Source organism: Equus asinus, chromosome 13 (assembly GCF_041296235.1).
Source record: "Equus asinus isolate D_3611 breed Donkey chromosome 13, EquAss-T2T_v2, whole genome shotgun sequence".
In the NCBI taxonomy this organism is placed as follows: Eukaryota; Metazoa; Chordata; class Mammalia; order Perissodactyla; family Equidae; genus Equus; species Equus asinus.
In genome coordinates this window covers 50846222-50865077 of record NC_091802.1, presented here as the reverse complement: position 1 = coordinate 50865077, position 18856 = coordinate 50846222, and the positions used below count along the sequence as shown (strand labels likewise).

The following is an 18856-nucleotide window of genomic DNA, read 5'->3' as shown; positions in this document are numbered from 1 at the left end:
CATCAGGTAGAATTAAAAAGTGGTACAACTACTCCAAAAAAAGCGGCAGAAAGCTTATGAGACACTTTCATTTCACCAGGTCTTACTTACCTATGTCGTGCCCCAGGTAGCCTAACTCACCCAGTGCCTAACCCACCTCTCCATTCCATACATTCTCAGATGGCATACGCTTTCTCTATAGTAAAGAAGGATTGATTATTGAAACAAGTGACTTAGGGTCCTGGAGGCACCTGACAACACCCCCTCAAGTTCTCTTGATGCCATGTTAGAAATTTTATTTTTTTTAATCCCCTCCCCAGCATGACATTAAGTCTGCAAAATACAACTGCGTAAAAAAAAAATTTAAGAAAAAGAAAAGAACACAAAGAAAACAACCATAACCCTGAACTTCTGACCTATTATAATTGACTAAATATATGCAATTACACACTTAAAAGATTTCATTATGGTTGTCAATGAAACAGTGCAGTCTCCCCACGTTGGTGTAATGCTTAAAAGTACAGTTTTTCCCCCAACATTTTCCCCCGAGATGCAAAGCATCTTCCTTATGGGAAGACATAAAACATCTATGTCCTCATTGCTGCTTCTAAATACTGCGAACCCAAAAGCAATTGGTGTAAAGTGCAAAATCTCGGAAGAGAAAGTCTTCTTGTCTGCTTTTCTGTAACATGCTATTATTCACACTTCACCTTTACTTCCTTTAAAAACCAAAAGTTGTTTAATGTTCAAAGCGATATCAATGGAAATTTAGCTAAATACTGGTACCGCAACGGCTCATTCCCAAAGGAATATAAGGTTACATTAATTTCCTACTAGTTTAACTCAAGTTTTACCTTTCATCTTCACCTACAGACTTTTTAAAAGTTTGTACCCTTGTTGCACATAAAATTACTTGTAATATGTGTGCATACCAAAGAATTTTACAATTATATAAAGCATTGCACTTTTAGACGCTACCAACCTGCTCTATCTCTCCTGACTGTGCAAAAGGCAAAAAGAGCTCAGTAATCCTAGCAGAAGAATGCAAATAACGTCAATGCACAGCTGAACTGCAAGCCCTGCCTTACAGGAACTCTCTGTGTCTGCAAAAAAAAGACACATACTAAACAGGAAATGCAACTGAGCTGTGGAAAACCTCAAACTTAAAAATGCAATCGCCAGGCGAAAATTGCATCCATGCATTCATAAATGCATGCACAAGCCTTTGCATTTTTGCAAGTAATGCAAATAGACTCTTACCTTTCGACTGAGACATTTTCCCCTTTCCTTTGATGGGGGAGGGGAGCACAAAAGACTTTGCCTTGCTTCTCTTCTGTAGCTAGTTTTGCAACAAAGATGCAAGCTGCAGGCGTGCAATCTTCATGCAAGTGGAGTTTCTCTTGACCGATGCAGCAGATGGACTTTCAGGGAATCAAGATGGAAATGCACACCTTGCAAAACAGACTGGAAAGTGATTTTTCCCCCAGTTGCAACGTTAGGGAAGGCTGTGCTGCAGCTACATGATGGGCCAGGGCTGGCAGCTAAAAGCTCCAAACTTGGAACTGAGTATCTTAGTGCGCAGACGTCCTTCCTGCGAAGGGCGCGGGGGCCGCTGGGTAATGTAGTTCCGGAGCAGAGTCCACGGGGCTCTGATTTCAGGAAACGTGGTCGCGCGGGTCGCTGACCGAGATGTCCGGGTGCGACAAAGATTGCGCCCAGATAAACAAGTCAGACTCGCACTCGGTAGTGAGTGATGGGCGACAAAAGGCAAGGCCAACACAAAGGGGCATTTTTGTTATCGAAAAGCCCTTGAAGCAACTAAAGCTAAAGAACATGAGGTTAGCTAAAAATCATCTGGCTTGCTCAGAAGGTCTGTTTGGGTGTTTCGTGTTCGCAGGGCAGCACCTGTTGTACTGTTCTGCCTGTAGCCGTTTACCCTCACACCTCCATTTTCAAAAACATTTTCCTGGCATGGAGAATTTGTTGGTGATTTGGCTGGCTAGAGGTAAGAATACCTTTGACTGCAGGGAAGATGCAAAGCTTTATTTAGTGAGATAGAATCCAGGTCGATTATTTTCAAGGAACCTGAAATTCAATTCTGGGGCTGAGGGGGAGTTCTTATTTCTTGAAGGGTTAAAGAGGAAGTTCTGCTTTCTCTATGTCAAAGCTAACTTTATCAAAGTTAAACTGTTTAGATGTTTTTTCTAACCTGGGGGGAGGAAAGTCCCTGGCCTAAGGGAGAAAGTGAGTGGTAGTCTTAAATTAACGAAGTCAAATATCTGGAATTATTCAACAAAGTTAACAGACATCTGTTGAGCCCCTAGGATGTGCCAGGAATCTTTCTAGGGCTTTGCGTCATCCATTTGTCATGTGTTGCTCATGGCTAAGGGATGGACAGCATCCTGTTCACCCCCTTCGCAAGGAAGCTGGAGATGCATCGAATAATTCCATGCAAGAAATGGAAACGAGTGAGGGGGCATGGCCTGAAATAAGCTCAGTCCTCTCCTTCACTGAGTAAACCAGACTCAAAATGTACTTTTAAGGTAGAGAGGGAAGAATTGAGGATTTCAGGCTGCTAAGGTGTGAACCAAGCACAGTGGAAGAATGAGGAGAGCCTGTTCAGAGGACGCTAAGGACACCTGTTGCCTTGTATGCAGAAGTGGTGGGGGTGGGTGGGATTTACAGGTGAGGACTCTACAGGGCCTTAAAAGGCAGGCTAGAGGTTTGGACTTTATTCCACAGATACTTGGAGGTGGTGAAAGGGGTGTAACTTAAAGCATTGTTTTAAGAAGGTAAATTTGCCCTCAGTGATTAAGGTGGATTGAAACTGGGAGAGGCTAGATGTAGGTCAGGTCAGTTGTGAAAAGCAAAAAGCGGACTTTGAAAGAAGATTTGGCTAGATTTGACAACTGCTAACGAAAACTGTCAGAAGTTTACTAAGAATTCTAGGAAGCCAGGGCCTTCTGAGTAATGGATGAATCAGAGGGAAGAAGGCCACCATGTTTCAGCTGCAACTCGGCTCTTAAAACAAATAGGTCACAGGTCATGGAACTAACATTTGCTTAAGTTGATCCCCTCTGCTGACTTTATGAAGAATTTATCACAGTCACCTCACGTTCATATTAGCTTCTGCCGCTAAGATGAAGGAGTTTCCCTCCCAAGAGCACAGATACAGAGACTTCCTAGCTTACTTTCTTTAACTGTTCTTCTGGGGGAATCCATGTCGTCCTTTCCTCGCTCTCTTGCACACAGGATCTCAGCGCCTCATTGAACCAGCATCTTTTTTATAAGTCTCATTTAACCAGGAAGCATGAGGGCATGGAGATCCATTTCAGTGCATCTCGTCTACTTTTCCAAGCATTGGTGGAGCACCTGCTATGGGCCAGGCCCTGGGATAGCTTCTGGAGCTGCTCGTAGACTCACTAAGCCCAGGCAGGGCCTGAACAGCTGCCTAGAGCTTACTTCAATTTGCATTTTATGTGGTCAGCAGCATTGCTCTTAAATTGCCCCGGACTCCTTTCTTTATGGAAGAGTTCTAATCACTTGTCTGGTGCATTTTGCTACTATCATTTGTGCTTATACAGTCTCTGCATAGGCATGCACAGTTCCCAGCTGGCAAATGGATTGTGTTCTGAAAGTCAATCTGTAATTCATATTCCCATAGGAACAATGATATGTTCAACAGCCAGTGCACATACACTCTCACACACGCCTATGCAAGACACTTCTGACCCGTAAGTTGGTTGAACCATATATTTAAAAATATCAAAATTCATCATTTTTCTTTCTGGGAAAAATATATTTTAAATTTCCACGGAGAACTCAACCTCTCTGTGAAGTCTTAGATTCCGGAAGAAAAAGTTCTTGTTGCCTGCATGGTAAAAGGTTTCCTCTGCCCACGGTCCTGGGTAGAGGAGGAGGTTATACCTCTGTGCAGTCGTGGGCTGTCCTCTTGCCAATCTGTGGCAACGTTCTTAGGAGGGGAATCCCTCCTATGGTGGTGTAAGGAAATGAGCAAAATCTGGATGATTGTTCTGTTATTAGACAGTACATCAGGTGTTTATCTTGAGGTACCCTGTGCTCCTACTTCGAATCTGCCGTCTTTGTAATTTTCTGTACTTCCAATCTTTCTAAAATGCAAGTTTGATGCATTCTCCCCCCAGCTTCTACTCACCTTCAAAATCAGTTCCAAACTCCTTGGCATGGTATAATTGGCCCCTCAAGACCTGGCCCCTGCTTACCCTCCAGCCTCCTTTCTCATCCTATGTTGATGCTATAGGCAGAGGCCAGGTTTTCTCTGAAGTTGCTTTTAGATATATTGCTCCCTCTGCCTGGCAAGCCTTTTCCATTCCCTGCCGAGGTCATTCAGATTTATCCTTGAAGACTCGGCTTAGCTGCCAGTTTCTTTCAGCCACTTTCTGTGACACATCACCCTATGACCACCCTCAGTGTGAATGAGGTGTATTCCCTAATTCCATAGCGCCCTGCACACACTTCTCTCCTAACACTCATCATAAGGCTGACAGGTGTTCATTTACGTATTTGTCTCCCCCAGGAGACTGAACTACTGGAGATCAGACTAATCTGTGCATTCCAAGTGTCCAGCATGTAGCATATGAAAGGCACTCAAATGCATACTGAAATAATGGAGTAGATGGGGAGAGGACCTGTGACCATGGCTAGCCTAGAATAGCTAGATTCCAACGATGGAGTTAACACCTGCAGGGGAAACTAGAACACCTGGGGAAAGCCCTGTGCTGTCAGGTTAAAGGTCTGAGATTCTTGGAAAGAGGCCCTGAGGTTAGGTCAGACTGGCTCGAAAGGAATTATTCTAGAGGTATATGTGGAATGGAGAAGGTGGTACGGGTAGGGTGACTCCACCTGGGGTGATTTTGACCCCCAGGGAACATTTGGCAATGTCTGAAGACATTTTTGGTTGTCACAACCAGGGTATTGAGGGTAGTGATACTGGCATCTAGTGGGTAGAGATCAGGGATGCTGGTAATCATACTACAGTGCACAGGAAGCCCCCTACAATGAATAATTATCTGGTCCAAATGTCAGTAGTGCCGAGTTTGAGAAAGCTTGCCACATAGGATACCATGAGAACTTACTGACACTCTATTTTTTAAGTTAATTTAAAGCAAATGAGATTTGGTAAGTTGTTAACTTTTGATGTGAAAAAAAAAACACTAGAATCTAAGAGATGTGAGTTCTAGTCCTGGCTGTAGAAAAAGTTAGCTGTGTTTCCTAAGGCAAGTCACCTTTCTGGACCTCTTTTTGTTCAACTCAGGCCCTTTCCAGTTCTAACAGCCCATGGCTCTAAACCTGGCTCAAATGTCTGATTAAAACCACCAGTGATTTGAAAAAAGAAAGACAGTTGTGATCACATATTCTGTTTTTTACCTTGGTTAAATGTCTTTCTTCAGGAACTAGAAGGGTTCCTAATCCTCTGCTTTACCAAGACAACCGATGACCATTGTAACAATATCACTTAAGAGATGAGACAAGACATATTCGTATTATAAATTGAAATGTTGCCTCCTAGGTGGCAGTACTCATCTGCACGTGACATTTATGAATGTTTTCCAACAGCATCTACCAGATATCAGGAACAAGGGAAAGGAAGGCACCAAAGTTAAAGCTAAGAGTTCCAGTTTGAATATCTACTTTTCTGGATTCTGGAAAATTACGGTATAAACAGGTGTGTTATATATAATGAAACCTATAGGGGAGAGTATGTGGGGAATTAGGTTAGGGGACTGGATGATGAGTGATGGTTGTACCATACCTTTAAGTACAGTTTTTTTTTTTACTGCATTAATATATCACAATGAATTATGACTGTTGGCAGATATTTTAGAAATCTCGAAATAGATTCAGCTTAGCTTCTAGTGCCCTCCCCAATATGGCACAAGGATACCTGTTCAGCCTTATCTCTCAAGTTTCCTTTGTTTAAGCAATCTGGTCAAAACAGGATTAAAAATCTTCCTCAACTTACAATGGAGTTATATCCTGATAAACCCATCATAAATTGAAAACATTGGTAAGTCAAAAATGTGTTTAATACGCCTAACCTACTGAAAATCATAGCTTAGTCTAACCGATCGTAAACGTGCTCAGAGCACTTACATTAGCCTACAGTTGGGCAAGATCATCGAAGACAAAGCCTATTTTATAATAAGGTGTTGAATATCTCATGTAGTTTATTGAATACTGTACTGAAAGTGAAAAACAGAATGGTTGGAGGGCTACAGAATGGTTTTATGTGTGTGGGTTGTTTACCCTCGTGATTGCATCGTTGTTTACCCAGGCAGCTCGCTGCGCTGCCCAGCCTCACAAGAGAGGATCGGACAGCATATCGCTAGACCGGGAAAAGATAAAAATTCCAAGTACAGTTTCTACTGAATGCATATCGTTTTCGCACCATTATAAATTCAAAATATCCTAAGTCGAATCATCGTAAGTCAGGGACCCTCTGTACTTATCCTCCCTAAGACCTGAATTTACATCTCGGTGCTTCTTTGTGTTAACCCATGCTATTCTATGTCTTCATTTTCCTAAATTCTACCTTTCATTCAAGGTTCAGGGGCAGCTCTTTCATGAAGTTGTCCTTGATCACATCCCTCTGTCTTGTAAAAGAGCATCCTCACCTTTTAACTCTGATGGCATCCGTTAGCTATTATGGGCCATGTAGCTAATATGCAGTCATATTACATGAGTACAAATCTTACCTCTTCTGCTAAATCTCTTGTTCCCTGCATATTCCTAACCTACTCCCTTGGGCAGACCTGCTTGCTTGTCTATATTTGGCCCTTGAGTCTAACCTTGGGCAGGGACGGTTTCATCTTCATCATGCAGCCCCAGGCCTAGCATATGTTGTATGCATATGTGCTCAATCAATACCTGTTTATCTAATGGATGGGTGGATTTATTACATACTGAATGAATTCATCTAAAACAGGTTGATTAGCTTATCTTAGCCTCCTTTGTTAAAAGTCAAAGAAATGCTAGCATAGAGATTTGCAAGGAAGAAGAATTTTTGTTTAATTATGATAACTAATTATCTAAAAAATATTTGGCTAATATTTTAGTGAGACTCCTATTAAGATTCTAGATGTTCAAATTACTATCAACAACCTCTAAAATTAACAGTGTCTATTGTGTCTTATGGAAATGGCAACCAACTATCCAGAATCCTCATTGGATTACATTCTCATTGAATAAAAAATGTGGAATATGAATGCTCAGTGGTTCTTAGCAATCAAGGAGCCATGTAGCGCTCCAGTGTAATGTTTCAACCTTTCCCCAAAACCGTATTGAGTCTTGGCCAGACATATTAGCATGAGCTGACCGACAAAAGATGTAGGTTCTAGGAAAGTAAGAATAGAAATGATTCCAGCTAGCATTAACCCTGTAAGTGTGTTAGTTATCATCTGTGTGGTATGTTAAAGCACTGGCAAGTAGTGAACTACCTTGAATGATTAGATTAAGTAATATAGGACACAAAAAACTTTCCAATACTGTTAAGTCAAGAGGAAAATTGGAATGGTGTCTAATCTAACATATGTATATACTTTTTCTCCTCCTTCCACTGTAATCAAATCAATCAATCTCTTTTTCCATATATATATACACACGTATATATATACACACACATATATGCATGTGTATATGTGTGTGTATGCATTTCTTTCTCTCAAGCAAACACTCACTCATTTCTTCTCTGTTCCTGCCCCGTCTGGCTTCTGAAAGTCTGAAGAAGTCAGAGCTCTACAGAAAGTCAATAAAAATGGTTGTATTCAATATGCGAGGTTCAAGTTACCCTTAAATTTGGAACTCCTAATCAACTCTATATTTAATTAATTACTTATTTGTATTATACAGGGTGATTCAAAAAGAATTGCACCTTGGCCACCCAGATCCTCAGATGTCTCACTTTGCAACTTCCTTCAGACAGAATACCTCCGGAACCTCACATCTGTACTGCACCTTCATTTTTTTTCAACCTTCAAAAAATGAAGAATCTTGTCCTGGCTGCCATTTCGGTTGTCAAAGGTGACATTTTACAAAGGGTCAAGGGTGATTGATGCGTGCCCTAGGGACATGAAAGGTGCATACTGAACATTTATTAAATTATGGAGAGGGCTTCTTTACAATGAAAGTTGTCAAATTATGGCCCATGCTCTAAATCCATCCTGCCCACTGTTTTTGTAAATAAAGTTTTATTGGAACACAGCTATGCACATTCCCTTATGTATTGTGTACAGCTGCTTTATACTACAACAGAGTTGAATATTGCAGCAGAGACTATCTCACCTGCAAAACCTAAAATATTTAGTCTCCGGCCCTTTGCAGAGTAAGTGTGCAGACCCACCTTTACAAACTGACCTTTTCTACATGCTCCTATAAACCCCAGTTACTGGTTAATGCATTTCCAAAAGTTTCACTTCTTTTGGAATCACCCTGTACTTGAACAATTTCTATTACAAAAGTCTTAACAATTATACCATAAAATCGTTGAGAATATTTTTGTATACCCTGCAGATCCTACATAGAACAGCAGTGGGTGCATACTAAGCCTGTTATAAATATTTGTTGATAGATTGATTAAATTGAGCATTTATTAAAAGAATCATGAATCTTATAAGAAAAAATTAGCTGTCAGTTTTCCTTGAGTGTATCTCATTTTCCACCTATTTTACTTTTCCTACATATCTCTCAGAATGTTCGAGTCCTAATATATTTAAATACTAGGTCTGTGTACTAGAGAAGGATTAAGAAAAATAAAAACATAAAATACAGGCAATACCAGCTATAAAACACACAGCTCACAAATCTTTTTATCCCTAGGACCAAAAGAAAAGAGAGAAGAGAAAAGCACCCCAGTTTATTATGTCCCATTTTAAAAAGTAATAGACTTTTATTAAGACCTACAATTATGATAGGTATGGTATGGGTTAAGAGACTGGACGAGTAAGACCCCTGGTCTGAGAAGCCTAAAATCCTATAGGTGATATGAATAACATGTTTGTAATATTTTAAGGTTTCCAAGCTCTTTCCACATTCACTGATCATTTTATCCTTACAGTGACATGTGAACCGGGTTGTCCCAACGTCTCACTTATCTTTGTCACCTCATATTGTTGCTTTACTTGGACAAGATGGAAAAACATGTGATTTAAAACTGTCTTGATTACAGATGTAAAAACTTGTCTTCTGATTCCTAGTTCCCTATTTTAAGCTATCCAACCTAGTCTTAAGGCAGGTAACTTTTAAGGAATGCCCTAGAAATTGTGCCTTTTTTCAGGCTAAGAGAATCTGGTAACATTTTGCCTTATTTTATATTAGTTATTAATGGGATAAGCTCAATTCAGGACTTATAAAGGCCACAATAAATCTGTATATCTCCTTTACGCTCCGTACTTTAGGCAATATACTGTGACAATTCACTAAAGGCTGTACTATTTGAGGATGAGTTAGAAACACTGATATAGGACAAAGTGTTGTGCCCTTCAAGGCTCCTTGATCTGTTTACATTGATATTAATAGATGGTTCTGGGCTTCAGTCACAGGCCTGAATAATTCAGGTCATACTGACCTGCTGCACTTTTTAAAAAACTATAAAATAGTCTGGGAAATATTTTAGATCGGTGATACCTGCAAGTTATTGAAAAAGTTCAAAAGTCCACAGAAAATTAAGAAACTGTCTGAACTACAGTGGTGTAGAAATAATTATAGTCAATATAATAAATCAACTTGTTCTTAAATTGTCCCATTTGGATTAGTGTCCAAAGGGAATGTTTTATTATTAACAGCATATGGCAGATAATTAGAAAATACTACTGATTTTCTATATTTATTGTTTTTTGAGATGGGTAAACTAATAATTTTATTGTGGGCCAAACTCATCAAAACAATTGGTTCCATATGTTTTTGTAATTAATATTAATTAATTGCATAACTATTATGCAATTGTATAGTATTAGAAAGTAGCTATTTGAGAATATAATGAATGTCCAATGGTATTTTATAGCTTGGGCTTCCTACTGTAAAGAGGTTAACCTTTTTAGCATGAGCTGCATGCTCTGTGCCTGTTCCTGACTCTGTATCCTACAGTAAAAGGAGTAAAACAGCAGAGATAGATTAGATTGTACTCTACTGCCTCTGGAATTCTTTGAAAGTCTATTTCAGAGAGTCTTTCCAGCAGCCTTACCTTACTGACATTTAGATGGAAAATGAAAAGAACCTAAAAACCTGCACACTTGCTAAAGACAACTAGAGATTTCCATTTTACAGAGCTTTGTTTATCCTTTTGTTTCTGCTTTTTTTTTTTTTAAATCTAAATGCATTTATTAAACATTTTTTGGGCACATTGCCAAATCGGATGCTACTGTATATAAAGAAACTGTGTGGAGTGTGGTAACACCATCTGGCACTGTGAATACATTTTGGAATGCTTGTGGAAATTTCAAAGAAAAATGTAGGAAATTTTGTGTATAATTTTCTTAAACTTATTTCCATGAGATCCATGATTTAGGAAACACATTCTACAGGTTTTCCACAGACATTTGGATGATTTTTTTTTTATACCCAGATAGTGCTTTATGAAAAAGCATAATGCTTGGTTCTTACCTTTTAATGACTCATTAATTCTGTGTAAAATAGAGCTGTTAATAGTAGATTTTAAAAATATGCCATGTAAAAAAATCTTTAGAGGATTTGTGAACTTCATATTAATTCTTCCCCAATCTTAATAAGGTAGCAAACCAAAGTGCCTCTCAGTTTGAAGTTAGAGAAACTGAAGTACATCCACAATGTATGTTTGTGACATTCTAGATAGAATCAAGAAAAGAAGTAGAGCGCTACTACACGTGTTTATGACATCTGTCTGTCTGCTAAGCTAGGAGTTGTTACAACTCACAGGATTGAGCAAAAAGGCACCTCAAACGTGAAATACATCGCTCTGTTTATTCCTGCATCTGTAAATACCAGTTTGTTAGTTCATCAACATTGGAGGAGTCAAGCCAATTCAGATTTTAATTCGGTAGGCTGAAGGCACTGTTTTAGTTTGCAACCTGAGAACTCTCACTGTCACAATTTTAAGTGACCTAATTGATATGATGTTGACCTAGGAGCAATACCAAGGTGAAACTAAAATCATTACCAGCAATTATCTATTATATTTAAAATTAAGTACCTGAGAAACAAAGGTTTCCAAAATATGATTAAAACAAGATTATATCTATGTGGATGCTACCAACATATTAATACACCTCCCAACTCAGAGACATAAAGCCTGTGTTCTATAAAGATGTTTAATTATTTCAAATTCAAGTCTTTATATAACCAACAATCATGGACTGTTTTCAAGGGCAGTGGTAACTAAAATATGGAATTTATTGGCTGATGGTGCTGTTCAAGTGCCCTTCTACGTAATATGTTTCATGTGTTCTGTTTCAAAGCCATTTTGATAATGAATCAACAGATGTTACATGAAAAAATTGTTCTAAGGATTCCTGCTAGCTTTCTCTCAGCCATTCATGTTTAATTTGGGAAGGAAATTTGAAGAAGTAAATTAATACCTATTCTACCTGTTTTTAAAAGTTTATGGTAATAGAAGAGTCAGACATAATGAATATTTCTCAAAGTCAAGTGTTCTATGAAAGGCAGTTTAGATTGGAAGAGGTAGAAATATTCACAATGATAGTATATTATATTACAAGTAAATACTTTATGAGAATTAGTGGATATAGTCAGACATAGGTAAAGAAAAACAAAAGGGAGTCAAATAATTTGGAGAATATTTGATCTACTTAAAAGTTATACCTCCAACACTAAATTAATACACAAAAATGCGAAGTAATCAATTTTAAATTGAAGAAATAATTTCAGATCTAGTTCATGGGAAATGATTGCCTCTGCCTCATGCATGCAGGAGTAGATAAGCTGCTCTGTTATCTCAGCTCCACTTATAATCATCAATTTTTCATTCAACTGAACAGTTGATGATCAAGAACTTAAGACATTTCAGCTGATGGGATACCAATCATTGTGATTTCAGCTGTAAATATTGTGAAGAATTAGCTGCAACAAAAATTCAAGCAAATGTGGGCTGGCCCAGCGGTGTAGTGGTTAAGTTCAACGTGCTCCGCTTTGGCGGTCTGGGTTCGCAGGTTTGGATCCCAGGCATGGACCTACATCACCCATCAAACCGTGCTGTGGCAGCATCCCACATACAAAATAGAGGAAGATGGACACAGATGTTAGCTCACAGCCACTCTTCCTCAATCTCCCCCTCCCCCCCCCAAATCAAGTAAATGTGAACTTTGGCCCTCAATTTTATGTTTCAAAGACTTAGTAAAGTGTCAAATACCAAGAATATACCATTGGAAGATGCTATTTAGCTGTACACTATCCCATAGAAGCAGGTAAATTGACCCAACTCTAGCACTTGCTTCCATGCCCAGTTCCAGTTTCTGTTATCTTCTTCTGGTTGTTCATAGGTGTAATTTGACAACACTCTACCTGAATAGGTTAGCCATAATGGTGAGGGGATTAAAACACAGACTCTGGAGCCAGACTGCCTGGCTGGGTTAGCCTCCTCACTCTTGTTCTGTGAGTTGGGCTCAACAGATCACTTCTCTGTGCCTCAGTTTCCTACCTATATAAAGTTGATGATGATAGTACCTATCTCATGGAGCAGTTGAGAAGATGAAATGAATTAATACACTTAAAGCTTTAATTAGAGTGCCTGGTCCATGGTGTATGCTTAATGGCTATTACCTATTGAGGCTTTTGGTGGTTATTATTGCTATTAAATTTCCAGGCATTAGGTCCTTTCTTGAGAATGAAGATACTGTATTTGAAATTGAAGGAAATTGGTATGTAAGAACATGAGTCCTACCAAGTGATAAGAAAAAAATCTAAGACAGAAGATGAGAAAGCTTTGAAATCAGAGGAATGTTACCAATCAACATAGGGAAATATGAATAGAAATGCTTAGTTTAATAGAAAGGAAAGGAAGAAGAAATATTTTATTTTTGCAGCAAATCAAAACACTGTTGGATGCTTGTTAAGAGGAAATGGAGGCCATATGGAGAAAACAATTCCATTACACAGTGTGGAATGGATTTAAAGGACAGCTGAATAGCTAGGGCATGAATTATGTAGGCCTTTAGCCATATAATGTCATAGATTAACAAAGCAAACAGCAGGGGGCATTGTGGTAGTTAATGAGAGGTGGAAAGAGTTGTCAGGCTTCAATGATCAGTTTTTATGATGCGGTTTTCCTCATTAAGGAAGTATACTGATAACATTATTTTGGTTCTTTCCAATCATTGCATGCATTAGGACCTTAATATTCTAAATCTTTTCATTTTATTTATTTTATCTCTATAGTTCTTATATTCATTGGCTTTGTATTAACTTTTTGCTTGTAACCATTACAAGTGGTTGCTGCCTTTTTTCTGATTAACTTGTTAATTAATTAATTAGCTCAATTTTAAAATTTATATTAGGCATATTTTAAAGATCGCCAGAATATGTTTTCCGCAGTGGCCTAGTTGTCTGATAACTAAATAGTAGAGGGGTTTGAGCATGTTTTATAGGTATTTTATTATTATTTTAAAATGGAGAAATTCTTGTTAAAGACTTATTAATTGATTCTGCATTTAAAATAATTTTTTAACACCTATCCAAAATGATCCACATGGTTGTTTAGGATTAGGCAGGGAGAACCAAAACACAAAGAAAAATTAGATAATTTTTTTATTAGCTGAAATATTTTACTTTGCATCATAATGAGTTAAAAAAATACATAGAAAATAAATATTCTTCCTTTATCAATGTCAAGAGAGTCCAGACATGAAAAATCATCCTGTAGGACTTCAGAATTTCAAAAGGACAGATAGGATTATTTTGAAGTTTTAATAAGTATTCAGAAAAACTGAACAGTCCAACCCATAGGTAGCATGTTCTATTGCTTTCTTCCTCCAATATTATAATTTTCTCCAGTTATTATGGATTCTAAAGCTAAATTTTTGGCTTGACTAGAAATGGATACATTTAACCTTTTAACATTAATTTATCTGGGTGAATTATATTAGCAATTTATGATCAGTGCTGGTTTTGAGTAGATAGGAAGTGAAGGACATAAAGTGTTTTTAAGATTTCATGTTCACAGTGACTGAGATTCCTTCAAAGAAAAAAAGTTCCTGCAACAAGAGCTGAGCAAATATCTATCAGTTTGCCTTCCAAAAAATGAATTGAGCCTTGTGTCTTAAAAACAGCATTTTAAAAATAAGTCATAAGGGAGATGAAGTGCTGAGCTGTGGTGGATGATATTCCAGTTATCTCTTCAATCAATTTTGTATAATGCTTTGGAAGGAGAATAACAAGTAATATGAAATCATTTTTCAAGATGCTATATGTGCACACGCTTAGTTCTATTTCTGTTTTCATTGGAGCAGGCAATTTATGCAATGCACTTGTAATATTCCAAGAACAAAGACCAATTTCCCTGAAGGTTATGAGCGCTCTTGAATTTTACCAATGCAAAAAAAAAATTATTTTCCTGTTGTCACATTTTAGATAATGAAGTGTGCTGGATGTACAGAGTCTCCCTGAGTTGTCTCAGGAAGTATGCCCACCGCGGGTATATTTTATTCTGAGATTCAGAAAGTGGATGTTGGCACTTCTTTAACAAGCATTGACAAGTAGTAATTAGTGGTGAGCGTTGTGGAAGATGGAGGGCTGAAAGGATTTGGGCATCAGTGTCTGAACAGGAGTATCTTTTATTCTTGGGAAAACAAGTATCCAATTGATCTGTTTATGATCCTTAGTCTAGGTTTCAGGAACCGGACATGAATCTCTGTGTGACTGAAATGAACCACCTGTTGTCTTCAAATGGAAGTGAAGAAAAGGTCGAGTAAGGACAATATATTAATCCTTTTGGCACCCCGTAGCCATTTTGCTTGTTTTGTTTTACTTTGGGGAGTTGGGTAGGGATGAGAGTAGAAATGGCTCCTATTTGACCCCTTCATGCGATTCTACCCCTGACTATGACATGCATGCATTCAGGCACGTGATAGCAATGTCACAGATTCCAAAGTTCAAAAGTGGCCTTGTGTCTTTGCTTGTCTGTTTTTTCCTTGAATGTTTACATGGTTTTGTTTGTTTTTCAACTTACCAGTGGTGCCTCACGGGTGCACTATTTCCCTAACAACATATGTAGAAACAGTGTGTTTAAAAGGTTCATAGCTACCTGACAAATAACCAAATGTGGAAATCCCTGGGTTGCGAGAAGCACAGATACTTTCCAGCCTTCCTCCCTCTCATGCAATCTAACCGGAATGAATAGAACACAGAGACTGGTTGATTACCCTCTCCACGCAATCTCCCTGAAGTGCCCCCAACTCTGGGGCACAGTCCTGCTTAAACTTGCTTCTATCGCATTCCACACGGAGGGCAGAGTTCTGAATGTGTATACACTCTGCTCTTGCCTAGTTTCATGTTATGTAATAGCTGCAAATGCTCTTGTGCACCTGCATATAAACTATGAGGAGGAAGGGGATATTGCAAAATGAAGCCTTGGTATAATTTCTACCAAAAAGGCCCATTTTGCTAAAGTTTGGGACCCCATTATAAGATCACAGAGGAAAAGCCAGACAGGAAAGGGTTTGAGTTTATAAATCCTTGTCTGTTAGACCTGAATGCAGAAAATTAGGACTGGTTTGAAACTTTTAATTTGCTTCATTAGCTTAGTAGTTGGAATGCAACTCTTAGATCGCAGCTACTAAGAAACCACCAGGCTTATTCAGATATATCCAACTACTGGAGTCACCTCATTCAATGACTAAGTTTAGCAAAAAAAAGAAAGGGGAGAATGAAAATGCAGAAAGCTAAACTGGGACAAAAGAAAGCTTTTAGGTCAGCTAGTATGAAGTATTAGCTATAACTTCACAGATGGTCCAAACAGATGAAGAGGAGAAAGGATGGCTACAGAGATCTGGCAGTCAGCCTCTTGACTTCTGTCACTCGTTGCAATGGTGTTTTCATTTATTTATTTATTTATTTTCTCTTTTAAAGGGAAGATGGAGTGGGGATAAGAATGACGTCAAGCATCTCACTTGATAATCTTGTTCTTCTTGAGAGATTTACCTATCTGTTGTGAATAGGAAGAACTTTGCTTGTAAAATCAATTTCAGATAACCATATTTAGATGGGTGGCGATCATCATTTTTCTTAAAGTTGCTTCCAGCAGCCGGCCCAGTGGCGAAGCGGTAAAGTTCGCACGATCCGCTTCTCGGTGGCCCAGGGTTCGCCGGTTCGGATCCCGGGTGCGCATGCGGCACCACTTGGTGAAAGCCATGCTGTGGTAGGCATCCCATGTATAAAGTAGAGGAAGATAGGCATGGATGTTAGCTCAGGGCCAGTCTTCCTCAGCAAAAAGAGGAGGATTGGCAGTTGTTAGCTCAGGGCTAATCTTCCTCCAAAAAGACAAAAAAAGTTGCTTCCAAACTTCTTTTTCTATATATATACTTTGGAAATCCAAGAAGCCATCAGCACCGATGATGTTGTAGCCAAACCGAGCCTTTGGTGAAGGAAAGCATAGCTGAGGAGTCGATGAGGGTCCCAGTAACATCATGGTTGTACTATTAAGCCTAATTTATTCTGTAGATTCTTTCGATTTTATAATTTCTTAATACTCTCCCGTGTTCAAGGGTATATGCCTTTTTTTGGTAAATGGCCTTATATATTCTTTAGAAGTAGGCTGCGTAGAAATTATAACCAAATGAAGGAAATAAGCATCCTCATAGTGTATCTCTTTGATTACACTGATCTTCATCTCAGTTCACGTCAGCAAACCTGGCCTTGTCATTCTCTTCCCTATCTCAAGGGCAGGGTTTCTCAACCTCGGCACTATTGACATTTTTGGGCCAGATAATCCTTTGTCGTGCGGTGCTGTCCTTTGCATCCCTGGCCTCTACCTACGGGGTGCTAGTAGCAGCCCCCTTGTTGTGACAACCAAAAATGTCTTCAGACACTGCCAGATGTCCTCTTGGGAGCAAAATCACCCCTGATTGAGAACCGTTGCCCGAGGGTGAAAAGATTTTCCAGGTTAGTCCCAGTTTATAAGTTTTCCCAAGTATATAGGATCTCCTTTCACATTCAAAAGGGTCATAATTTGGACAGGGAATTAAATGGTCACCCAACACATCTCAGTAAATAGCAACTTCGTGTTTCCAGTTGCTCATGCCAAAACTTTGGAGATGTTCTTAACTCCTCTCATTCTCTCATACCCCTCATCAGCCATCAGTAAATCCAGTTGACTAAAACCACCTTCAAACTGTATGCCATATCCAGCACTTCTGTCCATGTCCACTGATATCACACTGGTCCAAGCCACCTCGTCTCACCCAGAAGAACATGTGCCCCTCCTCAGGCTGTTCTCACACAGCTGCCAAAGCTATCATGTTTAATTAGCAAGCTGGATCATGCCACTCCTCTGCTCAAAATCCTTCAATGGCTTCCCATTCTACTTAGAGTTAAAGCCAAAGTCATTACAATGGTCTAAAAGTAGCCTTACAAGATCTGCCTAACCACTGCCCTCCTCCTTGTTCCGGTTAGCCTCTCTGACCTTATCCCTTTGGACTCACTGTTCAGCTACACTGACCTCTGCTATTCCTTAAACACCTGGCACAGCCTGTTTCAGCGCTTTCCTCTGCCAATTCCTTTTACCTGCAACCTTCTACCTCCCGCCACTCCAGATATCCACATAGCTTGCTCCCTCATTTTCCAAGTCTATGTTCTACTCTCAGCTTCACAGTGAGGCCTTCTCTGACCACTTGATTTAAAATCACACCCTCGATTCATCTCCCCTGATTTCTTTCTTACCATAGCCCTTATCACTATCTGACATACTAAAATTTTACCCATTTCTTTATTTACTTCCTGATTTATTGTGTGTCTCTCAGAATTAGTATGCAGACTCCACGAGGGTGGGGGTTTTTCTCTGTTTTGTTCACTGTCTTATACTCAGTGCCTTTAGCAGTTTTCCTAGGAAACATGTCGTGGGCACTCAATAAATACTGAATGATGCAATAATGAATTTATTGAATACTTACTTTCTTCTAGGCATCAGGCTAATACTGAGTATACAAAAGTGAGTGCAGCACTATCCCTGCCCTCAAGAAGTTTAAAATCTAATAGAGGACACACGCATGTAAATAAATAAGCACAGAAGCGTGAGATGCCTGCAATAAAGAGAAGAACGCGTGGATGTGGTATAGAGGGATAGAAGGGATTGGTGGAGCACAAGGGACTGCAGTGCATTGAGGAGGAAGTGGCGGTAGGGAAGAGATAATACTTTGTCCCAGTCCATTATTTGCACAGCTGCGGCAATGCAAATACAGTGTGAATGGCAATGTAAAGCCGCTGCATGTGCCAGTGGCTTATCATCTTGTACACCCACACCTGCAGTGTGGAATCCTTAGTTTAGCATGGTATATAAGGCTGATCATAATCTGGCTCCCTATCCAGACTTATCTATTGCCACTCTCCTCCAAACAGCTTTTCTTGCTAACTAGACTGATGAGAACAATATGTGTCCTTAACACTTTCAGGTTTTTCCTGGCTCCTGGAGTGCCCTCCCCCACCGCATGGTCTACTTGACAGGTTTTAAGACTTGGCTGAAGTGGAATAGCCTCTGTGAAGACTTCCTTGATGTCACCTTCCTTCTGGGTAAATTATCACACGAAAGACCAGAGGCAGCTGCATCAGACAGGTTGGAAAAGTATGCATTTATTTCTAAAGAGAATGAACCTATTAAGAAAGTTTGAAAAATGGTGCAAAAGAAATATATACCATCAATCAA

At 39.2% G+C, this 18856-nt stretch overlaps 1 protein-coding gene and 1 long non-coding RNA gene across 7 annotated transcripts in view; one reads left to right on the top strand and one right to left on the bottom strand.

Annotated features, from left to right (window-relative positions):
• Positions 1-1572, bottom strand: part of MAP2K6 (mitogen-activated protein kinase kinase 6) — a 117206-nt gene extending 115634 nt beyond the window's left edge. For 2 of the 3 annotated variants that reach the window (XR_011493919.1, XM_070483507.1), the window contains exon 1: positions 1240-1390. Coding sequence is in view for 2 of the 3 variants with exons in the window: in XM_070483507.1 (XP_070339608.1) it covers positions 1240-1255 (16 nt within the window). In the remaining variant the exon portion in view is untranslated. Of the gene's footprint in view, positions 1-1239 lie in introns of all 3 variants that reach the window. The other variant, XM_014839663.3, reaches the window with a different exon arrangement.
• A 52-nt stretch (positions 1573-1624) lies between these two features.
• On the top strand, positions 1625-18856 carry LOC106830235 (uncharacterized). 4 transcript variants are annotated; one of them, XR_006512320.2, is made up of 5 exons: positions 1625-1984; positions 5528-5683; positions 7867-8037; positions 14823-14908; positions 18606-18856. It is a non-coding gene; the product is annotated as an uncharacterized lncRNA (long non-coding RNA). The 4 variants fall into 4 exon arrangements; XR_011493921.1 differs by having other exon boundaries at positions 1679-1984; positions 5575-5683; XR_006512321.2 differs by having other exon boundaries at positions 1849-1984; positions 14823-14903.